The sequence below is a fragment of the Chaetodon auriga genome, chromosome 22 (genome assembly GCF_051107435.1).
Source record: "Chaetodon auriga isolate fChaAug3 chromosome 22, fChaAug3.hap1, whole genome shotgun sequence".
Classification (NCBI taxonomy): domain Eukaryota; kingdom Metazoa; phylum Chordata; class Actinopteri; order Chaetodontiformes; family Chaetodontidae; genus Chaetodon; species Chaetodon auriga.
Genome location: NC_135095.1, coordinates 15,843,869 through 15,864,493, shown reverse-complemented (window position 1 = coordinate 15,864,493; position 20,625 = coordinate 15,843,869). Strand labels below are relative to the sequence as shown.

General features: G+C 45.4%; 1 protein-coding gene across 3 annotated transcripts in view; it reads right to left on the bottom strand.

Moving 5' to 3' along the window:
- pawr (PRKC, apoptosis, WT1, regulator) overlaps window positions 1-20,625 on the bottom strand; it is a 58,775-nt gene that overhangs the window by 7,099 nt on the left and 31,051 nt on the right. For 2 of the 3 annotated variants that reach the window (XM_076721675.1, XM_076721676.1), the window contains exons 3-5: window positions 12,706-12,831; window positions 5,099-5,133; window positions 613-739 (exon numbers count right to left, since the gene is read on the bottom strand). In XM_076721675.1, the coding sequence (XP_076577790.1) occupies window positions 613-739; window positions 5,099-5,133; window positions 12,706-12,831 (288 nt within the window). Of the gene's footprint in view, window positions 1-612; window positions 740-5,098; window positions 5,134-12,693; window positions 12,832-20,625 lie in introns of all 3 variants that reach the window. The other variant, XM_076721674.1, reaches the window with a different exon arrangement.

The window sequence follows — 20,625 nt, the reverse complement described above, 5'->3', positions numbered from 1 at the left end:
AGAGGAAGGAAAAGCCACTGAGACTCATTTTAGGATTTGCTGATACTCCCCCAGAATTCATGACCTATTTCCAGCGCGGAGCTGATACTGTGACGGTCAAACAGTGGGCACACTGGAGGATGACATTTGGGGAAATACAGAGATTTGCTGTCTCGCCAGGGGTTACATGAGAAGATTGACGCTATTCTAGTGTCTGCGCATCAGCTATGGAGCTACAGCCAGCAGCTCATTAGCATAACTTAGCATAAAGGATAGCAGCATGGAGGAAACCGTTAGCCTAGCTCAAAATAAAAACATATGCCCTAAAGCACTTCTAAAGTTCACCCACTGACAAGGTCTACTATTTAGTCTTAAATAACAAAAGATAAAGCATGATGATGTCGTGAAGGAGCGCGGGATCATGGGAGTTGTTGTCTTCACTGATAAATAACCACCACTGCCGATGAAAAACTGAGGCAGGCAAGGCAGAAGCCGTGTTCATAGACGTGAAAAGGAGCTATGATGCCAGTTTTAGTCGACATTTATGATGCACTGAACGCCAGATTTTTAATAATGGATTGGCTGAGTATTAATTAGTGTCTGTAAATGTCTGTAAATGAGCAGTAACGATACCTTCTCAAGCTCCTCCATCCTTTTCTCCAAACTTCCTGGTGCCGCAGCTCCTCCATCTCTGCCGTGACGGTTGTGCCGCTGTCTGCTGTTTCCGCCCGCCTCCTCCTCAGATCCCGGCCCTGTGGAGCTGTCCCAAACGCACAAAACGACATTAACACAAAACCAAGGGGAACGCTCATGTTTCTTTAACTTCAAACTCTTCACATGCAGACGAAAGTAGGAAAAACAGTGAATTTTGTGTCCATTTCCGCTGCTCAAAGTGTCCAATACTGTACTCACACGAGGCTGTTTGAAGGTATGAATCACAGCCACATCATTAAACTTCAATGGGATGACACATCTTTCTGCGTGTTTGCCCTTTCAATTAGGCATTCATTATTAACACCCCTCTGCTTTTTATTCCATTAATGCAGAAAAGGCCGTCAAGGGTTTGCAACTTTGGTGCAAAAAGGATTCTGATTAAGAAACAATTTACATATTATAACTTCAAATGGGCTCAAAGGCGGCGCTCGCAACTTGTGCGTCACTGTTCTTGAGCTGGTGAGGAACCAAAAAAAAGAAGTTTTTACAGGTTTTTGTATGCAGCTCGAGCAGAACATTAACCTTATCTCCTCTGCACCTCTGCGCTGCTTGGTTTCTGGGGCAGCTGGGAAGGAATATTCATGTGCAGATTATTTTCTTACTGACCTTATTTCAACAATTATTGACGTGGAAACCTGGAACGACTATAAGGACTCCCACTCCCTGGTAGGAACAGATTGTGCCCGGTTTATAAAATCTCCCTGGGAATCAAATTATCGGGGAGCCTGTCGGCCTCGCTGGATTGTCGGAAGGGGTTTGTCTGAATATGTCTACAGCTGAAACAGACAGGAGAGCTGCTGGACAAAGGGCAAATATAACTCCTCTGTGCCATCTGCACTCCTTTCAGGATCCGCCACACGCCATGTTCCCATTATTAGACTACTTCACAAAGTATTTTTAACTCTGAGATCGGACAGACTGTCACAACATATTTCTTCTGTGGTATTTGCAGCTTTCACTGGATCGATGACAGCGGCAGGAAGGAGTCTGACTCCAGCGGCTGTGGTTACACGGTATTCGTCCACTCCACCAGTCGAACATTACAATGCTAAATACCCAGACAGGTGTGAAGGAACTTTCCTTAAACATGCACACTGTTTCCCCTGGTTGCCTTTGGGGTCACTGGCAAACAAAGGGCAGAATGACCGGGCCCTCTCACAGCGATATCTCACACTCACCGCGCAACTCGGATCCCAAGGCCAAGGATTACGCTGCATTTTGCCTCAGATTTAACAGACAGACAGACTGTCTGCTCTGAACATGTGACCTGAGTGGATTCAAACCAACACAACGAGAGACAAACTGCTTGTGTATTATTTCAACATAAACAGGTCTTTTGAAAGTTCTACATACCTGCACATCACAAAATAAGTAAAATGATGTCCTATGCCGTCTTACTGAATTATTCGCTCGTTTAAGCTTGATCTACATTTAATAAACCGAAGAGACGTGGTGTTTACGGCCCTCTTGACCTGGAAGACTTCATATTTCGATCAAATATTATCTGATTATGGACCTTATTTTCCCATGTTTCGGAGTCAAAGTGACTAATGGAGGCAATTATTTTGCAACTGGTCCACTATTTATCGAGAGCGCTGCAGCCTGCAGCCGCAAAACTGACTGTTTCAGCTTCGATTGTTGCTTTTTTCAGAGGCTTTAAAGGAAAACAAAACGATTTAGATCCTAATTCAGTTACAAAGGTAAAGAGCAGTTATCGAAACACATATTATGGATATGGAGAGAGGTTGCTGATGGCATTCTGGGTTAAAGTTATGGATGTGTGGGTGCTTTGGTTCAGCAGTCACTCTGATTTCTGCTTACTGGAGGACACAAAATACATCAAAATGTGCATTTTCATATCAGCCAGCACGACTTTACGCAGGATAAATGAACTACAGAGCTCCATCATGTAAAGCACAGGCTTAAAGTTCGGACTCCTCTGAGTATTTTTATCTATTTCACTCCACTCAGCCATTCTTCTTTCCTCTATTCAGGCAGTTGAGCCATTTGTTATACACAAGCAGAGGCGGTATTTTTCTGTACCTTGACATTTACAGAAGAACAGCTTATTTTCGCTCATTCTTACAGAGAGCCAAACATTGCAGCGGCCATCGCTTTTGATCAAGAGGGAGTCCTTGAAACGCTGTCCTTGGCACTCGCCCACGCTGAGATAAAGTGCATTTCATTTGTCTCTCTCACCGACTCTTCCTTTATCAGCGTGAGCGCACACACACACAAGCACGCATGCAAAACGCTTGTGCATGCACGCACGCACGCACACGCACGCATATATGTTACAAAGCGTGACAACGAATGCATCCTCTCACCCTGATGCCTAAAAAGAGGCAAACACAAAACAATGACATGCTTTGTGTGCCTACATCCATGCATGTCATCTCATTTCGAGAGATATCTCCCCGGTCGCACCCACACCCACACACACACACAGACACACACACACACACACACACACACACACTCACACACACACTCACACACACACACACACGGGTACTCTTGGGTGCTCAGCGGGTGTTGAAGCCAAGTCTAAACAAGCATGGCCTTGATACTAAATATCACACCGTGGCCCATTAGCACCCCGCAGGGTGAGGTCTGAGGGAGAGAGAGGCTGAGCCAATCACACACTCTTGGGAGCCTCAGCAGGTGGGGAGGAGAAAGCACAGACAGGAGAGCCTTTAACAGCAGCTGCCACAGGTATAACAACGTCTCTCACAAACTCGAGCGTCAATGTGGAAGAAGTTAAAACCACACTGGAAACCACAGCACACAGTACTCAACCATCTCATTAGCACCTCGCCTCGCCCTGAAGTGTGCCGCTCGTCAAACGGCAAAAACACATCAAGACAAACCGCTTTCAGTCATTTTAAAGACATAATCAGAAATGTTGCCCCGTCCCTCTGCACAAAACGACTACAGTTTATGGGTGGGGGCTTTTTCTCAACGGGAGGTGTGTTTTGGTTCTGAATGCTCCAATCTCCCAGGCCCCCTGAACTATCCAAGACGAGCTGCAGCACATACTGTACGTCACGGCTCGAAAGCGATGTTGTCTCGTCTTCCCGGGGACGATAGAAAATGTCTTTGGGATGAACAGACAGAGGTCTTCTCATGCTGTTACCATAGTTACCATCGGTGATGTTTTTGGTTTGCAGCTAACAGCTAATAGAGCTAACAGCTAACAGTAGCTAAAATTAGTTTCAACGTTACGAACACTTTACGTCAGTGTGCACATTTTACCAAACTTCTGTCAGAGATGAAAGCAAACAGATACATTTACCCCACTTCTGTACTGCAGTTCACTGCTGCAGTACTTGTACTCTGATGCCAAAAAGTATTTGTAGCTGACATTCAATTTTCAATAAACTATGTCGCTAATAACCAGCAGCTACAGATGATAATAACAAGTTTCTGTGAGAGCAGGGACAAACTTTGCAGAGCGATATCTTCAATCAAGACGGAAAAGAGTGACTGAGACAGGTGACGGCTGACGGAGAGGGAGTAAATCAGAGAGAGGCACGAATCTATAAAGTTGCTCTATCAGGCATCTTGTGCTGCCCAGCCCACCTGGCCGGCTATCCGCTGCGGAGCTGCAGAGCGTCCAAGTGTAGCCAGGCCAGCTGATGAGAGCAGCAGCCATAATTACATGGGCAGATTGAATGTCAGCTGGTGAACTTGGATGTTGAGGTTTGGCCGCAACTTCAGTTTGGTTGCAAATAACACAAAAACACACACGTGACGCACACAGAGGTTCTCGGAGGACCTCACCATTTGTAATTTTGATTGTGCGTTACAGGCTGCATTGTGAGGATCAATCTAATGAAGAAGCTGGACAGTTTTCCCTCAACAGTTCAGAGATACACAATAGAAATAATTCTTATTATTGTAACTTGAAAGCAGATGAAAGAACGTTTATTTTGATTTTGCGCTCTCTGCCACCTCTCTGCTGCCTCTCTGAGTTTGAAAGCCCCTCATCAAATGCCAAAGCAATCTTGGCCGAACTGAACCACACGTTTTAGACGCCAAACCTTTCAAAGCAAATGATTTTCTTTCAACACCCCCTGCCAGATACAGCAGCGAAGTGACAGTGTGAACAAAGTGTCCAGGGTCCAGATGGTGTTCTGTCAACTACCTGTTCAAAGCAGTCATCAATAGTCATCTTTCTTGAGCCACAAAAGCTCAGAAAGGGTAGCACTGAAAAAACAAACAACAAATAAAACAGTGACACACCAGGAAAAGGCCCTCGGACCCTGTCAGAGGGAATCTGTTCTCGTAATTAATGACTCAAAGTGCTGCTTCTCGTCCCGGCCTCTGTTCCTTCTCTTGACACATTACCAGTGATGCCGAGGCAGATAAACTCTCAGTGTCAGGATAATAAAATGAGTCTCACCTCTTGTGGCGGCCGCTCCCAGATCTGGGGGTATCCTGCAACGAAAACGAAAGGAGCATCTTCAGTGCGAGAACAATAACTCAAGGCTGTTACCTGCATCGCCAGCGCTGTGAAGATTTAAGCATGTTTTTAAACGTAGTCCTACTCCAGAAAGGATGGGACTCTGCAGAACGTGAATTAAAACAGAGAGCAGTCATTTGCAAACTGAGTACAACTATTTGCAAATTATCACATCTGTATAATTGATGCTTCACTCAGCCTCCCAACTTTTATGGAATCGGGGTTGTAGTACTGCGATTTCACAACAGAAGTATATATCAGAATGAGTTTTTAGGTATCATCTATTGTGCTCGTCTGCCTTGGGTTGTGTTGCTTCACCCGAGAAGAGAAAACACAAAATCCCATCTACAGGATAAGAGAAATTTATCAGGAGCAGCATTTATAGAAAGCCTTCAGGTCGTGTGTGAACGTTTGTGAATTGCAGCTGCTGAGCTGATATATAGATGAGCTTTGTTGCGTTTAATAGTTCAGCGGGAGCTCCGTAGCCTCGAGGTGTGAAAGGCAATCTTGTTTTTTGCAATATGGAGGTGCATGTTTATCTTCTTTTTCCATTATTGTATGATCTAAAGGTTGTTTAGATCTGTACAGCAGTGATGCTCCAATAAAGTCGCCTTCGGTAAAATGGCGCTTCCTTCAAAAAAAAAATGAGGTGTGTGTCGCAGAAGCTGTGAGATGAATACGCATCTCGTCTCTCCTAAGGTCTTGTGCAGTGAAGGGTCCCGGGTTTGATTGAGGGGCCTTGGCTCTGCTGCAATTCATCAGTCAGAACTTGGCTTTAGCGGGTGAGAGGGAACGTTGCGCCTGCCTCTCTCCGTCTCGGTGACATATCATCCATTACCTGTGGATGAAATCCCGGCCTTCGTCTCTTCCCTGGCTCAGGTCTGGATAGATTTAGTAAGATGGAGGACAGTAAGAGGGCAGTGTGCAGCAGCAGCAGCAGCAGCAGCAGCAGCAGCAGCAGCATGTCATATGTTAAATTACACCTCATCTGTGCATAAGACCAAGCTCAAGCTACACCTGGATTTAAGAGCAAATTGATAAATTTTGTTTTATAAACTGACATATTGGAGGATTTGGTGTTGTCCAACAGCTGCCATACCTGCACTGGAACCGCCAGTTCGAGCCTTATCTTATCTGTCATAGTCTTATTAGGAATTTGGTCAAAGGCAGACAGATGGTACTACTCTACAAGTGTGCTGTACTCCAATTTCAGACTGGGCCTGAACCCATTTAGTTCAATACAGCGTGGGACTTCGACCACGGAGACTTCTGGAAAATCAGAGGCAGACAGATCAAAGTGGGGTTACAGACTCTGTAGTTTGAGGATTAAGATGAAGTCGGAAGGTCAGAGTCATACATTCAGGTCACAAGAGAAAGTACTGGTACCACTTTATATTAAGGTACGCATATTCACAATTAACTAGCTGCTTATTAGCATTCATACAGCTCCACCTTTCAGGAAACTCGTGGGAGGTTTGTGAGGTTGTATGAGGTGGGTGTGTGTGTGTGTGCCTGGCCCTGTCCATAAAACAGCACACTCTGCTCTGCCTAGTAACCAAAATGTGGATAAATATATTTACTCAGCGCCTTTTTATCGAGCATCAACCTTGTATTTATGCGTGCACTGTTGAGGAAACAGGCTTGAAGCGTAAATAAACGCTTCAGGTCGCGGTTACACCGGTGAAACACAGGTGAAGTGCAGACAGCTGCATAAATGAAAATGAGTGTATCTGCTGCATGAGACACACAAGTAGGAGAAACAGGTCTGATGAAGCTTGTCAGTAAACTCCTGTCTAAACCAATCATGACGTCAGCTAACCTTGCCATAAGTATGTACCTTCATATAAAGTGTTACCAAAATATGTCATTGTTGAGTAATATGTCAATTATTCTCTAAAGTAGCTGATTGTTTAGTCCATAAAATGTCAGAAAATAGCGAAAAATGTCCAGCACAACTTCCCACAGTTGAATTCAGAAGTCATGATCACACATTTCTAACAAGATTTCCGTCATCTGCTTGCGTTAAGCGGTACCAAATCAGTACAGACGAGACTGAAAAAGAGGTAAGATTTAGTAGAGATATAGTCTTCAAAGCAGTTGTAGAGCCGGGTTCCCTGTAGCAGAGCCACCGTTCAATACAGTTGATGATGTCGAGAGAAAAAATGCTGTCTAAATGTAAATTCCCTCTCTTGCTTCCACAGTCTAGTGTAACTTGAATAAACAAACGGGATTCTTTGAAGATACACTTGACCTGCAAACCCGGTCTGCAGGCTTCCAGCCGGAAACTTGACCACGTAGGGAATAAATGTTTGCTTTCAGGTTTCCCCAGAAATCTTAATACATCTGTTGCGGAAGATCCAGCATGAGCAAGGTTCACACTCAAAGTCCGGTGTCCAGCTGACGAGGCTCTGCGGACTGGACTGATTGCTTTCTGAGGTGAAATATGAGTGGAAACAACAATGTGAGGGAAGGTCACGGCGGTCAGCAGACACGGTGAGGCCGTGCCGATCCTCATCTGCGCACCGTGATGTGTGCAGTCAAAACAAAAGAGCAAGGCAGATTCAAATGTGATGTAACGCGGGGGGTTGGTATAAATGAAATCCTGGTGTTGTGAATAAGCGTTCCTCCGACCGCAGGAAGCGACAAATCAAAACTACAGACAGAGACATGCAAAATCTCTCAGGAGTAACTCACCACATCAGTCAGTGATGAGAGTGTTTGTTGTCAGACAAAAGAAGCAGCAAATCAAAGGATTATCTGTGTTTAAAGCAGCGCTGCGTACGTCTGACAAGCCCAATCCAAAACAACTGGGAGCCTGTGAGCGACATCAATAAGTGTGATCATTCGCTAATCCTTCAGACATTAAATTTAATGTCTGACCCCCTCAACTTCATTGGTTTCTGTAAACATCTGCTTATTCTGAATTTGATGCCCTACAGAACCTCATCGTTCTTTAATGGCCTCTCCTCACTCCACCCTCTCCAGCGTTAAGCTGCATTCACTGTAACTAAACTCTGTGCTATAAATAAAAGCACCACTTCTGATCTGTTAATAATCACTTGCACTCTCATGCAAATTCATTATCTTGTACCGCAGTCTGAGTCCTGCAGACAGTCTCAGCTGGTTGCACTGAGGCAGCAGGTCCGTCCTACTGCAGATGCATAAATAGAAAATGCCATTTATGCGTCCAGCAGGGCACCACCCTCACTAATCTGTACTGTGACTCCATCCACACTGAAAGAAGAAAGGCGTGTTATACAGTAGCCTGCAGGCCGTTATTCCTTCTCTTAGGATAAACTGATCATCCTCATCCCTCTGTGGCTGACACGCAGTCAAAATCTAAATCTGAAATCACACCGTGTTTACAGAAAACAGCCCAGACTTCATTCGCCACGTTACTGCTGCACCTCTCGGCGGTGTTTCACGGTGTGCGACCTCCTGTCTGGGATATGAATCTGCGAGACAAGGTCAGCGTAATTCACGTACGACTTCTTCACTGCACACAATACAAGCCAGCGCAACTTTATTTATCATGCTTGAGCTGCGCTGACAGCTCCCATAAGCCCCGGCGCAGAGCTCAGAGCCACGAAGAATACAGAGAGACAAATATCAACAGTAAAACTTCATCGCTCAGCTCAAGCAGGGTACTACTCCACGGGCATTTCTGCGTGTACCTGTACCTGTAAGGAGGCAGGTGAGGACAGGAGAAGTCCATGAAAATGAGATCTCTGGCTTTCCATCCAGCTGCCCAGAGTATTTCTCTGTGCAAAGCTGATGGAGATCACAGTTTTACTGGAGTCACTCGATAAATTTGACATCACGTAAGTGTGCATCATTGGCATTTAGCGCACCAGCTGAATAAATAAACCAGCACAACTGGGCGACTGGAAAGTCTCTGTGCTGGGAAAGATCACCGGAGAGTCCTCTGTATGTTTTAATGAAGTCATCAGACGTGTTTTTCCATCACTTACTACTGCAATCTATTCAGAACACGCACATTTTGCTCATAATAACTACGGGCTGACGTAGCACTGTGTGTGTGCTGCTCTGTGACTGTGGTACAGATGCTCTGCAGTTCTCTCACACACCATTTCAATTAAGATGCTAACCCAGCTGTCCGAGTCTTTGATTGTGGATGAAGAAGAAGGAGTCAAAATGCCAACCTGCAACATAAATTGAAGGCTGAAGATGAAAACAAGACTGACCTTCAAACTCCGGCGTAAACAGCTGCAGAAAGTCAAGTTAACCTCTTGGCATTTTTGTGACGGGCGCAGCTGTTGCATGTGTGTGTTAGTCAAAAGCATTTTTCCCTTTTTTACTCTTTCTTAAATGATTTTGATTTTTTTCTTTTTCGTGTTTATGTTTCAGTAAAGCTCTGCTGTAGTGTTGCTGGTCTGCTGTGAAAATTTCGCTTTGTTTCTCACCAACTAGCTGAAGTATTTTTACTGGTAGCACTCCTGTCAAAGATAAACACTGGTGTGATTAAGTTGGCTTATATAACAGCAATCCTTAAAATCTTGAACCAACAGGGGTGTGAATGTGACCAAATATTGTTTCAGGCAGCGAGACGATATTCAGTTTGCTGCCGCTCCTGGCTGGAAACGCCATGTGACGGCTAGCGAACGTCTGCATGCTGTTCAGACAAGATGCTCTGCGTCAGCACAGTTTTTTTTTGGACAGGAAGGTGCTAATTAAAAATGCAAATGAGGCTTGTTCAAAAGTGCAGGAGGGGAGTTGTGAGCAATATGCATTTTCCATGTGAAGGAGAGGCAGAAAAGGACCTGAGCTGCTTTGTTGTGAACCTGGCGCCACATTAAATGCAGATGATCCAGAGGAATGTTCCATATGCTCCTGGCTGCTGGATCACTGAAACAGGTTTCCTTGTAGGACTTGCATACCAGAGAGAGGTAAGGCCTGATAACCAGGACCACATGCCTGCAGAGGGCCTCTCTGATCAGCCGTCACTGGGGCTGCACATATCACATACATGTGTCCTGTCACACGGAGAGGAGGCGTGTGTCCGTGCACAAATACACACACACAGAGATCACATCACCTCGATAAGCAGATTTAGATGGAGCGCAGGTCCGCGGACAGAGATGGAAAAAGGACATCTTTGCAGAATTTAAAACATCTGATAAAACATTTCATATCCAAGATCCTCCGTGGAGTTTCCATTAAGCGTTCGGCGGCGAACACTGCAGAGTTACAGCTTGTTTTGGTTGGGAAACGCTCTGAGACCTGCAGGCTTAACAGCCTTACAGCTCCGAACGCAAGCTGAACGGAGCTCCTCTTGAAAAACTTTCTGTCCAGATCACTGAGAGGCCTGGCTGGATGCTGTATATCATAACGGGCCCGACACGGCAATTGCTTGTCTTCCCGGTGATAAATGGGGCCTGCAAGGAACGGCACATTTTTGGGATGCTCTGTCTCTACAGATGTCTAACTGACAGCTCTGCAGTAAATCCACTGACCACACTGGATCTGCTCTTTTTTTTCTCCCAGTCTGCCTCCTTATGAGCCCCCAGCAGAGCATGAATGTCAGTCTTCTATGAGTGACAGTGAGACATCTAATGGTTGGTTTCTGCATAGCCACATCTGGTGTGCATTAGGCCTCACATCGTGACAGTGAGAACAGACTCGGCAGGCATGAGCGGACACATTCTGTTTAAATGACGGACGGATTGGGGGGGGGGGGGGGGGCTGCAGAAGGTCCCGTTTTACTGAATGGCTTGATGTTTGTTTATGTGCAGACTAACTTGTGTAAATAGCTGAACCCTTGGCTTTTCATTTCTTGCCCATGCAACGTCTCAGCAGGTGCTGTCACAGCCTTCCTGTTAGTGCAGCGTTTGTGTACGCGTTTCATACACAAGCCCCGGCTTCTCGTAAACAGCCTCAGCCGGTTCCAGCCCAAAACAAAATAAGCCTGCTGATGCCGAACAGCCGATCCATCTGGAATACACCTCCGAGGTGCATCCACGAGACCTGCCGCACAGTGGCAGAGCCATTAGATTTCTTTTTTTTTAGTTCTTCGAATAATAAGTTTCATGTCGACCATGTTTGACAGAAACACCCAGTGGAGGTTTCGCTCTTCGTTATACAGCTTTTCATATCTTTCACGTGCTCTTAGTGAAAATCACTCCGTGTATTTGAGGAGTTTGAATTTCCTCTGCACTACTGAATATGAACCACTGCTCTCGACAAAATAAAAAGACTCGAGTTACGAGCGTGTGGTTTCTGATTTGGTTTCAGTTTGACTAATTCACTTACGTCCTCACGCTACAGACGCCTCCTGGACTTATTTGGAGGGAGAGCAGGGTGTCTCTGCATGAGTTCACTTCCATCAAATAAACACTAAATTACTTGCCAAGATTAAAAGATTCATTCCGTGGACATCAACGGTCTCTGATTCACTCGCTTAGGATTCAGACACCTTCATACACAAAGCGGATCCAAACGCCGGCTTTCAAATGAAGTTTAATGAATGTGGCTCTGAAGTCTGTGGACCGGAACTGCACTGAGAAACACTGAGCAGTTTGTGACGCTGCTTTGGTCCTGCAAATAATGACTCTCATCATTATCTATAAGTCTAATGATTATTTGCTGCACTGGTTTCTCACTGAGGTTGTAAAACAGTGAAAAAGCCTGAGGTGACGTCTTCAAATTGCTTGTTTTGTCCATCTAACAGATCAAATCCAACAGCTATTCACTTATTTTTTGCTTGATTAAAAGACTTGAATGACTGGGAATATAAAATAAAGCTTAGGAAAACACACCGACACCAGCAGAAACCAGACGAACCCTCTCTCCGAGTAGCTTTAACAGCATTTTCGGGTGCTTCTTTCCGCTTTTAACCAATTTCAGAGTGATGATGAAATGCAGAGACACCTTCGGGTTTTTGCATCACGGCAGCTTTTCACACAAACTCAGCTCCTGAGCTCTCTGGGTGTCTCCTTGGGCAACAGTGCCTCTGTTTGGCAGCAGCGATGCATCAATCTGCACAAAAGTCTGCTCGAGTGAAGTGTGGAGGGAGAGCAGAACGTCATACGAGGCTCTGGCAGGCAATGTAGACCTGAATTCACAGGCACTACTGCAGAGACATCGCGTCTCTTCTTGGTTGTTGGAAGCCTTTTAGGCCACGAATGAACAATCAACTCTATGCTTATACTGAACTTTGAAATCCATTTACATTCATTTTGTAGAAATGTTGAACTAAAAGGCACGAATGAACCGAGATGTTTGTGGAAGGCAAAGGCTCGCCACACGGGGATCTTCTTTCATTTAACCTTTCTCTGTGTAATCTGTGAGGATTCACATGGAATCTTTACAGGTTATCTCACTGAGTCACGCTGCCTCACCCCTAACAGAGACCTGATGAAACCTGGTGGCCACAGGGGGGCCACCTACAGGGGTTACTTGGAGGCCGAAGGGTAACGTTTTGGCCACAGGTCATCAAAAGGACAAAAACAACCCAAACCATCCACACGGCTGGATTCCACCAGCAATATCATGAGAGGAGGAAGGAGGAGACTCACGTCGCTTCTTACCAATAAGTGTCCGGTGGCGGGGTCAGCTGTCATGGCCTCGTTCTGGAAAGTGTTGGCCTGCACCAGCTCCTCCTCCTCCCTCCGCTCCTTCTCCCCTGCGTCGTCATCATCCAGCTCATCCAGGCTCTGAGAGAGGGAGGAGAGAATGATAGATGAAGTACGGCCACAGAGAAAACACTTACATGTGCACAAGAAGTCGGGTTATGGGGAGAAACCAGATCCAGAAAAGAAGAAGTTCATATGCATAGAAATAACCCCAGTCTTGCTCATTCTGACATGTAGGACCTGCACATTTGATAGCAGTCATTCATGAAATGGGACGCAGCCACAACTTCGTGTGCTATAAAATAGCTTTTTGTGAAACAGGCCGAGGTTACTCTGAAACCTGCCTTTACATGCAGCTCGTCGGTAATCGAATTTCTTCACCAGCCAGGCCGTGGTTCTGAACCTCGGCTGGGTCATTGTAAGAGTATATTTAGGATAATTACTGTTATTCTTCGTAGACTGACAGGACAGTTTGACCACGTTCTGCAGTGAGAACAGTTCTTCTTTGCCATGAAAATGCATCTAAAACAACCACTTTTTCGTTTCAGCGTTCTGATTTTATTGTTTTGGATACAGAGATGCACGGCCGCGAGTACTGATGCTCCCTTTAACTCCGCCACAGTTCTGCTTCAGCTCCACTTTCCATGCACATTTGTTCCATGCACTAACATCCTGTTAGAAACTCGTTAGTTACCCTTAAACAAAGCCGAGAAATCAGCCCTCTCCAACAGAAACCTCGCTGTGCTAATCAGGTTGCTCTAATGCCTTCCTCTGATTTTAAGAAATTAATTTTCTCATTTACATGAAGTAAAGAAACGAGGTGCTGGCATGAGGCCCGGTCACTTCAGTGCATGCTGATGCACTTAGAGATGCGTGGTGACAGGCGAGGTCATTCCCACCATAACAGCGATGCTGACCTCTGGCTGAACACGTCCAGGGTCTCCTTCTTAATCCTCTTAAGACGTGATCACATTCACTTCTAGGAATCCCTGAGGAGCTACAGCTCAAACCCAACCAAACACTAGATGGACTTTAGTCCGGCAACAGGAAGACAGCCTGTTTGAGGGCCTTTCACCTCCCGGGGACAGTCAGGGGGGATTTCTGACCAGTGGAATGTCCCTTGAAAACACAATAAAAGACATGTACAAACATACAGAGAGCAAACATCCTCTTCAGAGGAGTCGGGAGTTAGCTTTCATTATTGAGGCAGAGATTCTGCGCGTGGCCTGGCAAGACCTTTATCCCTCGCAATCTTAGCTTTGTCATGATATATGAGCATGACCTCAGCTTCCTATTTGCAGTACTTCGCAGTGATCTGTGCGGTGGAGTCACCGGGTTCACGTGTCGGGAGCGGTGAAGATGCATGGCATAAACACAGCCCAACATTAGGATGGATGGTTGGATCGTGACGAGAGACAGAGATCGCAGCCAAACTCCCAGAGGGTCACAATGCGAACCAGTCTTTCCTGTTTCACGCTGCAGGGCGAACAAAAGGTGCCCGCTCGACAGGCTCTTTAGTGGTAAAAATAGCCTTACAAGGTTAACAAGGAATGCAGTCATTTGCAAGGCCTTTCCTGCCAAACGCTTTATCAGCTGTCCTTGGGGAAAACGCCAGCTCCTTCTCTTTTTGACTCTCCCTCAGTCCAGCACTAGTGCTCTCCTCCTCCTCCTCCTCCTCCTCCCCCTGATGCAACTCCCCAGCCCTCTCTCATCTTTAACATGCATGTGCACAAGGGTGGGCCGGATAACAGGAGCACGGCCTGCAATAAATACCCCTTTATTCATGTCAGGCTTTTGTTTGATTTCCATAGTTTGTGGTGTTCTTGCATCGGATGTACACGCCCACACAAGCCTACACATGAAATGTTTTCCTGCAACAATTTACGGTTGCTAACGTTTCAAGATTAAGGCCGATATGCGGAGAATAAAGGGCAGAGGTTTTGGAGTTGAATGAAATTAAACAGAAGTTTGTCTGTGTCAACACAGGGTGATTTGTGCAGTGACTAACCACTCTGCTATGCACCCAGTTGCCTGAAATGTGGAATTGGGAATCTCAAAGTTTATTTTGGATGGAGATGCAGCCCATTTTGCCCTCTAGTATTCCAAATTGCTGTGCTTTTCTTCTATTCCAAATAAAGGGAAAAGGGGGATCAGCATGCAGCCATATAAGGGATGTTTTTGCTCCTGACATCATCAACATGAGCCTGTGTTTTTTTTTTTTCTACCCAATTTCTTACCTTGGGCCATAGAAACAAGGTGTGGACGGATGAATGAGTGACTGATGTTTTCACTTTGAATGCTTTGAGCTTTGTGTCCATATTACAAAGGGTCCAATACTAACAGTTACTAAAAGCATTAGATCATTTTGTTTCAATGAACATAAGTTAAAAGACATGCAAAAGATCATGGTAACAGTCATGCTCATACCAATACAAGCAGGTCATCACAGTGCCCCACCAATGCTGATTAACTGATTGTGCATGATGGGAAAGCATTTCATACAACACCAGCACTTTCAGATTAATTGATATCGTGCAAAATGCTACAATACTGTTGAAATGCATGATTATTAATGCTGGTCAGTAAGAGTAAGTGCCCCATAACGAGCCATAACTCGGGTAAATAATGTAAAATGCAGCCAAAATGCGCCACTGCTCCCTATGATGATGATTTTAAGTACATGCCAAGTCAGAGATAAGAAACATGAGTGTGAGCTGAGATGAAGCAGCCAGATTTCCAGAATCCTCTCTGCTTCCTGTTTACAGCGGGGCCAAGTGTCACGGGCTCACAAGAGTGTTTACTTTAGTAAAACAAGTCTAACTCGTACGCCGATCTGCTCCAGCCTCAGCAGTAAACTGGCGGAGGAAGAGGAGCTACGTCTGGAGCGGAGCTTCACGGTCTATTGGAATGCCTGTTGTGGCTGGAAACTCTCTCTTTGTGGAGGAAAATGATTGGTCATCTCTTCTAAACCTCTGCAAACATCTAAATTCATACGATTCCTTGTCTGCACAACAGCAGGCAGCGTGCTTCAGCTCCCTACTCTGCCTTTTGCCTTTTCAGTGACTGTCAAAGTGATGCTGCCTCATGAGTGAGCTGAGCACATTGTGTGGCAGCAGACCTGCAGCAGCACACAGAGGATATAAAGAAAAAAAAAAAAAAAAAAAAGGCAAGAAATGACAGGCTGCCAAAGGCTGATGTCACCCAAACGTTCAGCAGCAAGCACACTCAGACGGGGCGGGCTACACTGAAGAATATTACAGATGGTATACATGCAGTCATTTATGTGAAAAGGGGCACAGACATATGAAGATCTAAAAGAAGTTTTAATTAAGAGCTGATATTTCATGTTTCTTCACTATGAAATAAGCTGTGACACGGTGTTCAGAGCAGGAGGACACGAAGTTCTTGATAATGAGGAGGCTCATTTTGCAAGCAGAGGTGAATTCTGAAGAAGACATCAGGGTCTTGAATAATCTACCTACATCTTAAACACATTTGTTAAGCTGATAAGCCAGTGAAGACTAAGCCCCTCTCAGGTTTCCCTTATCCCTGCACATCATTCCTCGAGCCTTTCTTTCATTTGAACTTGTGCATATAAATACTCAAAGTGAAGCCTGCTCCCCTCGCTACGTGCCATGACTTCGAGTCTGCACAAACAACTGTTGAGCAGCACGACTGTGGCATCCGAGGCGACCACGGCCGCAGCAAAGCAAACACATACAGGAAGATTACCATTAGGCCTCTACCCAGCACTCGAAACACTGACTGTCTGATCTGTGTCTGATATATTTAATGTACCCTTCCTAAAAACATATTATCATTGTTTGTTGCACATCTGATCTACTGTATCTACATCAAACTCCGTCTTTTGTAATTACATGCTGTGCTTTTAATCATATGGAATTCAATCATTATTAATTGTACTCTGCGATAAGCGTACATTTAACGCTGGTGAGAGATGTCGGTAATGTGTTAAAATTGGTTGTCTGGCCCTCTTCTTCTAAGACAACCTACTTAAGATCCAATTTGAACATGCATGCTGCCTTGTCACCCTGCCAGTGCCCTGTCCACTTAGTCCTCAGATTTATCTCCAAACAAGCAAAGGGCACCTCTGCCAGAGGCACACTCTTATACAACAGGCTTAATGACCTGTGTGTATTAATCACCTGCCGCCCGCCGCAGCGCAGTGACTTCATTACGATGATCTATTAGAGAAGAGGGGCGCTGGCACGCCGATGCCCGGTGTCTTTTAATCACGAGTGCCAGTCAGCTCGGACGACGGTGGAGACGGGCACAGCGCTGCGCTCAGGTATGGCAGAGATCAAAGTGAGGACATCCACCCTGGAGCTGCTGGCTGATTAATGTAACACTACACACTGCCAAGGTCAGTGTTAGGTCCAGGAGAGGTACGTCCACTCTGAGCTGGAGTGAGACATCGTTTGACGGCCTCAAAAAGGCGTGACTGGACCTTCCCTATCTGTGCCAGAAACGTCACATTTAATCCTGCGGAGAAAGCTGTCACCTGCTGTGACCTTTATCCAAAATATGAAGCACTCTTTATCAAAATATCATCAGGAGTTTCTGGTAAGTCTGAAGCGGAAGGCACTCGACGCCCGCCCTCGTTTTATTTTAGCGTGCAGAAAGGAAGAATGTGCTCTGCTTTTCCCCAACAAACTTAGAATTCTGCTTGATTTGAGGCCAAAATGGGAGCATGCAGTAATTATGGTACACAGACCAACACAGAACCGAGGAAGAGGAGTAACGAGAGCATAAAAGGCATTAAAGCACTTAGAAATAAATAAATTCCCAGCAAAAACTGGAGCTGGACATTCTCAAGATGTACCATCACTCCCTTTGAGATTTATCACCACTGTCGATCCTGCCTGGTTTCATTCACACTGCAAAATCTGATGCCGTTTCATTTGATTTAAGTCCCCAAACTTGCACAACAGGGTCTTATTTTTTTTGTGAGAGGGTTGTTTGGGGACAGAGTCGAGTCAAACAGCGTACAAGACATTCTCAAGAATCAAAGCTTGTATTGGCCACAAAGCCCCCGGGCTGCTTTCTTTAAAATCGTGTGTTTATCAAGTGAAAGCCTTGCACTTTTTGGCTTTGAACTCCAAGTCTGCTTGACCCTTATTTTGACTCCAAGTGAGACTGTAATATTTTAATCAGCACTCCGCCAGACCTCAAAATGAGTTCGCTTTACACAGGGGGTGCAGTAAGAAAAAAAAAAGAAAAAAGAAGAAGAAACGTCGACAAACAAACAACAGGGGGTCCGGCTGTGATTGTTGACCCAGAGATAGCAGCATCAGCATTCCTCTGGACGTGGCAGACGGAGCTGAGGCCTGAGGGCAGAGCCGTTCGGACTCAGCAGGGCCGGGCAGAGATGTCTGAAAAAGCTTTAGTACATCTGTGGGAAACAGCCCTCGGTGCACTGTAAGTTTACCAAACTTGTTCTCTGGTCTATAACCTCCACAGTAGGTTGGAACGAAGCAGCAGTTTGGACCGGGCTTGTAAAGCGTCTGGCTGCGGGTGTGTGCGTGCGGGGTTGAGAGGACAGAGGAGTATTTACAGCTTTTTTTTTTTTTTTTTTGGGGGGGGGGGGGGGGGGTTCACTCTGTCTAAATGGGACTTTACACTCCAACACCGCAGACCTCCACAGAAAACCACACGGCCCCTGCTCGGAGATGTTGGGCCTGGCACGGAGTCTGAAACTGGAGCTGACCGATACATCGGCAGGCCGATTTCACAGAGAGATCGGTGTCTGGATGTATGTCGCAACACGCAGTTTCAAAGCAGAAAACTGCAGCAATAAACCTTTTATTGGCAACATTTGTATGTATATTTTACTTGTTCTCATTTCAAGTATAAAATAACAGGGCTTCCCACAGCAGAGTGTCGGAGAGTCTGGCTCCAATTTTTATCCAGTTCAGCATCAGTTAGACGCTGACAGGCGCGAGCTTTGATTTAGAATTTGCAGTTGGGTATCATCCATCAATAGGACCCCCAGAACGATCATATGCATCGCACATGATCAGGTCATACTGTGCTTTAACAATACTCCCCACGGCTCTGCGCGGTCTCGTTTGCTTTGTGATATACAGCAGCAGTGGGCTGACCCATCACAGCTCTGTGTCTAACTGCATTTTCGAGGAAGCGTACATCCACAGTGGCGTAGCTATGGTCGCTGCAACATATTTCTATGCGCATTTTGATGTTTCTCATCAGAAATTTTGCAGTTAATGCTCTTAATTGGAGATGGAAACACCTTTTCAAAATAAGATCTGACACAAAAAACTATGAACTTGTATGACTGATCAACTGTTTCTGCTGTGAGCGTGAAACATGGCCAATACTGGCTGACATGAAACTCAATTTTTCTTCCTCTTATTGGCGGTTGACAAATAACTGCACTCATTTGCAGTTTGCGACCTCTACTTCTTCTACTTTGTTTACTGTCATGTGTAATTTAGCCCATACCGCTAACTCCTGATGAAACTGTTTGTGTGGGCGAGTTTATTCCTTCAACAGAAGTTGATGGAAACGCAGCTAATTCGTATTCGTTTGACAATTAGGTAGCAACACGGCTATTCTTGCAAAGCCTTGAAACAGCTTGCTGCGTGGCTAAGAGAGCTTAAACATGGATTACAGCACAGTGAAGTGTATAAAGGCCAGTGGGAGACCTTAAATGATCCTCTTCCCCGCTTTAAACAGACTCAGTGCAGCCCCACGCTGCGCCTCTGATCCTCCATAGTCTTGTGACTGTGACCCCTCAACATGCACAAACTGACAGGCTTCAAGAGCAACGCTACTTTACCGAGCTTTCCTGAACACCACTCGCACTGCGCCTAGCCCAACATCAATCCAATGAATCACCACATCAATCTGAAAACAGTAGTTTGCCTGTCAACCTCAAGGTGCAAAACAATCATTAGGGATTCAAACCAGGATCCAGCCGTGAATGAGTTCTGAAGGGCTTACCGGAGACGTTAAAATCAAGAGGCAGATAAAATGAAGACATGCAGGTGAGCAACACGGAAACACCAAGCGTTACATGACAGGCAGACATCGCTAATGGATGACATTAACTGAATTTGTTTAATGCCATGGAATTATTCAAGATCATGGAAAATTGTGTAATTACACGGCTTTGCTTTGGATCCCTGATAAATATTTAGCCGCTGGTTGAATTTATGCAAACACGTTGGTTCTGCATAACTGCAGAGAAAATGCCAAACCTGCTGTGCTTTTCAAGCGACTTCAGATGGAATTCCTGCCTTTCAAGATAAAAACCCATCACCTCCATTCACGCCAGATTTGAAAAAACACGCCGCCAAGCGCCGCACGTACCCAAATCTTAGTTATGTGTCCATGGCGACTGAGGGAGAAACATACAAAAAGTGCACGTCAGTCAAACTTGTGGTTCATACAAACTGACCAATGCCTGCTTTTGTGTTCTGCATTCCATTTCCTGCAGGCACTGCCATCCCAGGAAATAGACTGCAGTCCTGTTGTGCTGCTTTATCTTTTTGTGTATTTGCTCAAGCCTCCTGCTCACAAACACTGCTGACTGGCCTCTCAATGGAAAACATGCGGCTCCTAGCTACAGCCCCGTTAGCAAGTCAGCCGTTTCTTCGCTCTCGTCTTCGACTGGGCAGAAGACAAACTGACACTGATGCTGCACTCGTCCCTGAATACGATATTTATATGCTGTATATCATACTGTCTTACTCTTAAAGGATGCATGCTTAGCACATTAGCTAAATACACTTTAAATTGGGCTAACAAGTTTGATATCTACTGCATTGTGTTGTGAAAATCTAACAGTTGAAACTTGAGTTGTGTAATCCAGCACAGTGAACATCAGGTCTG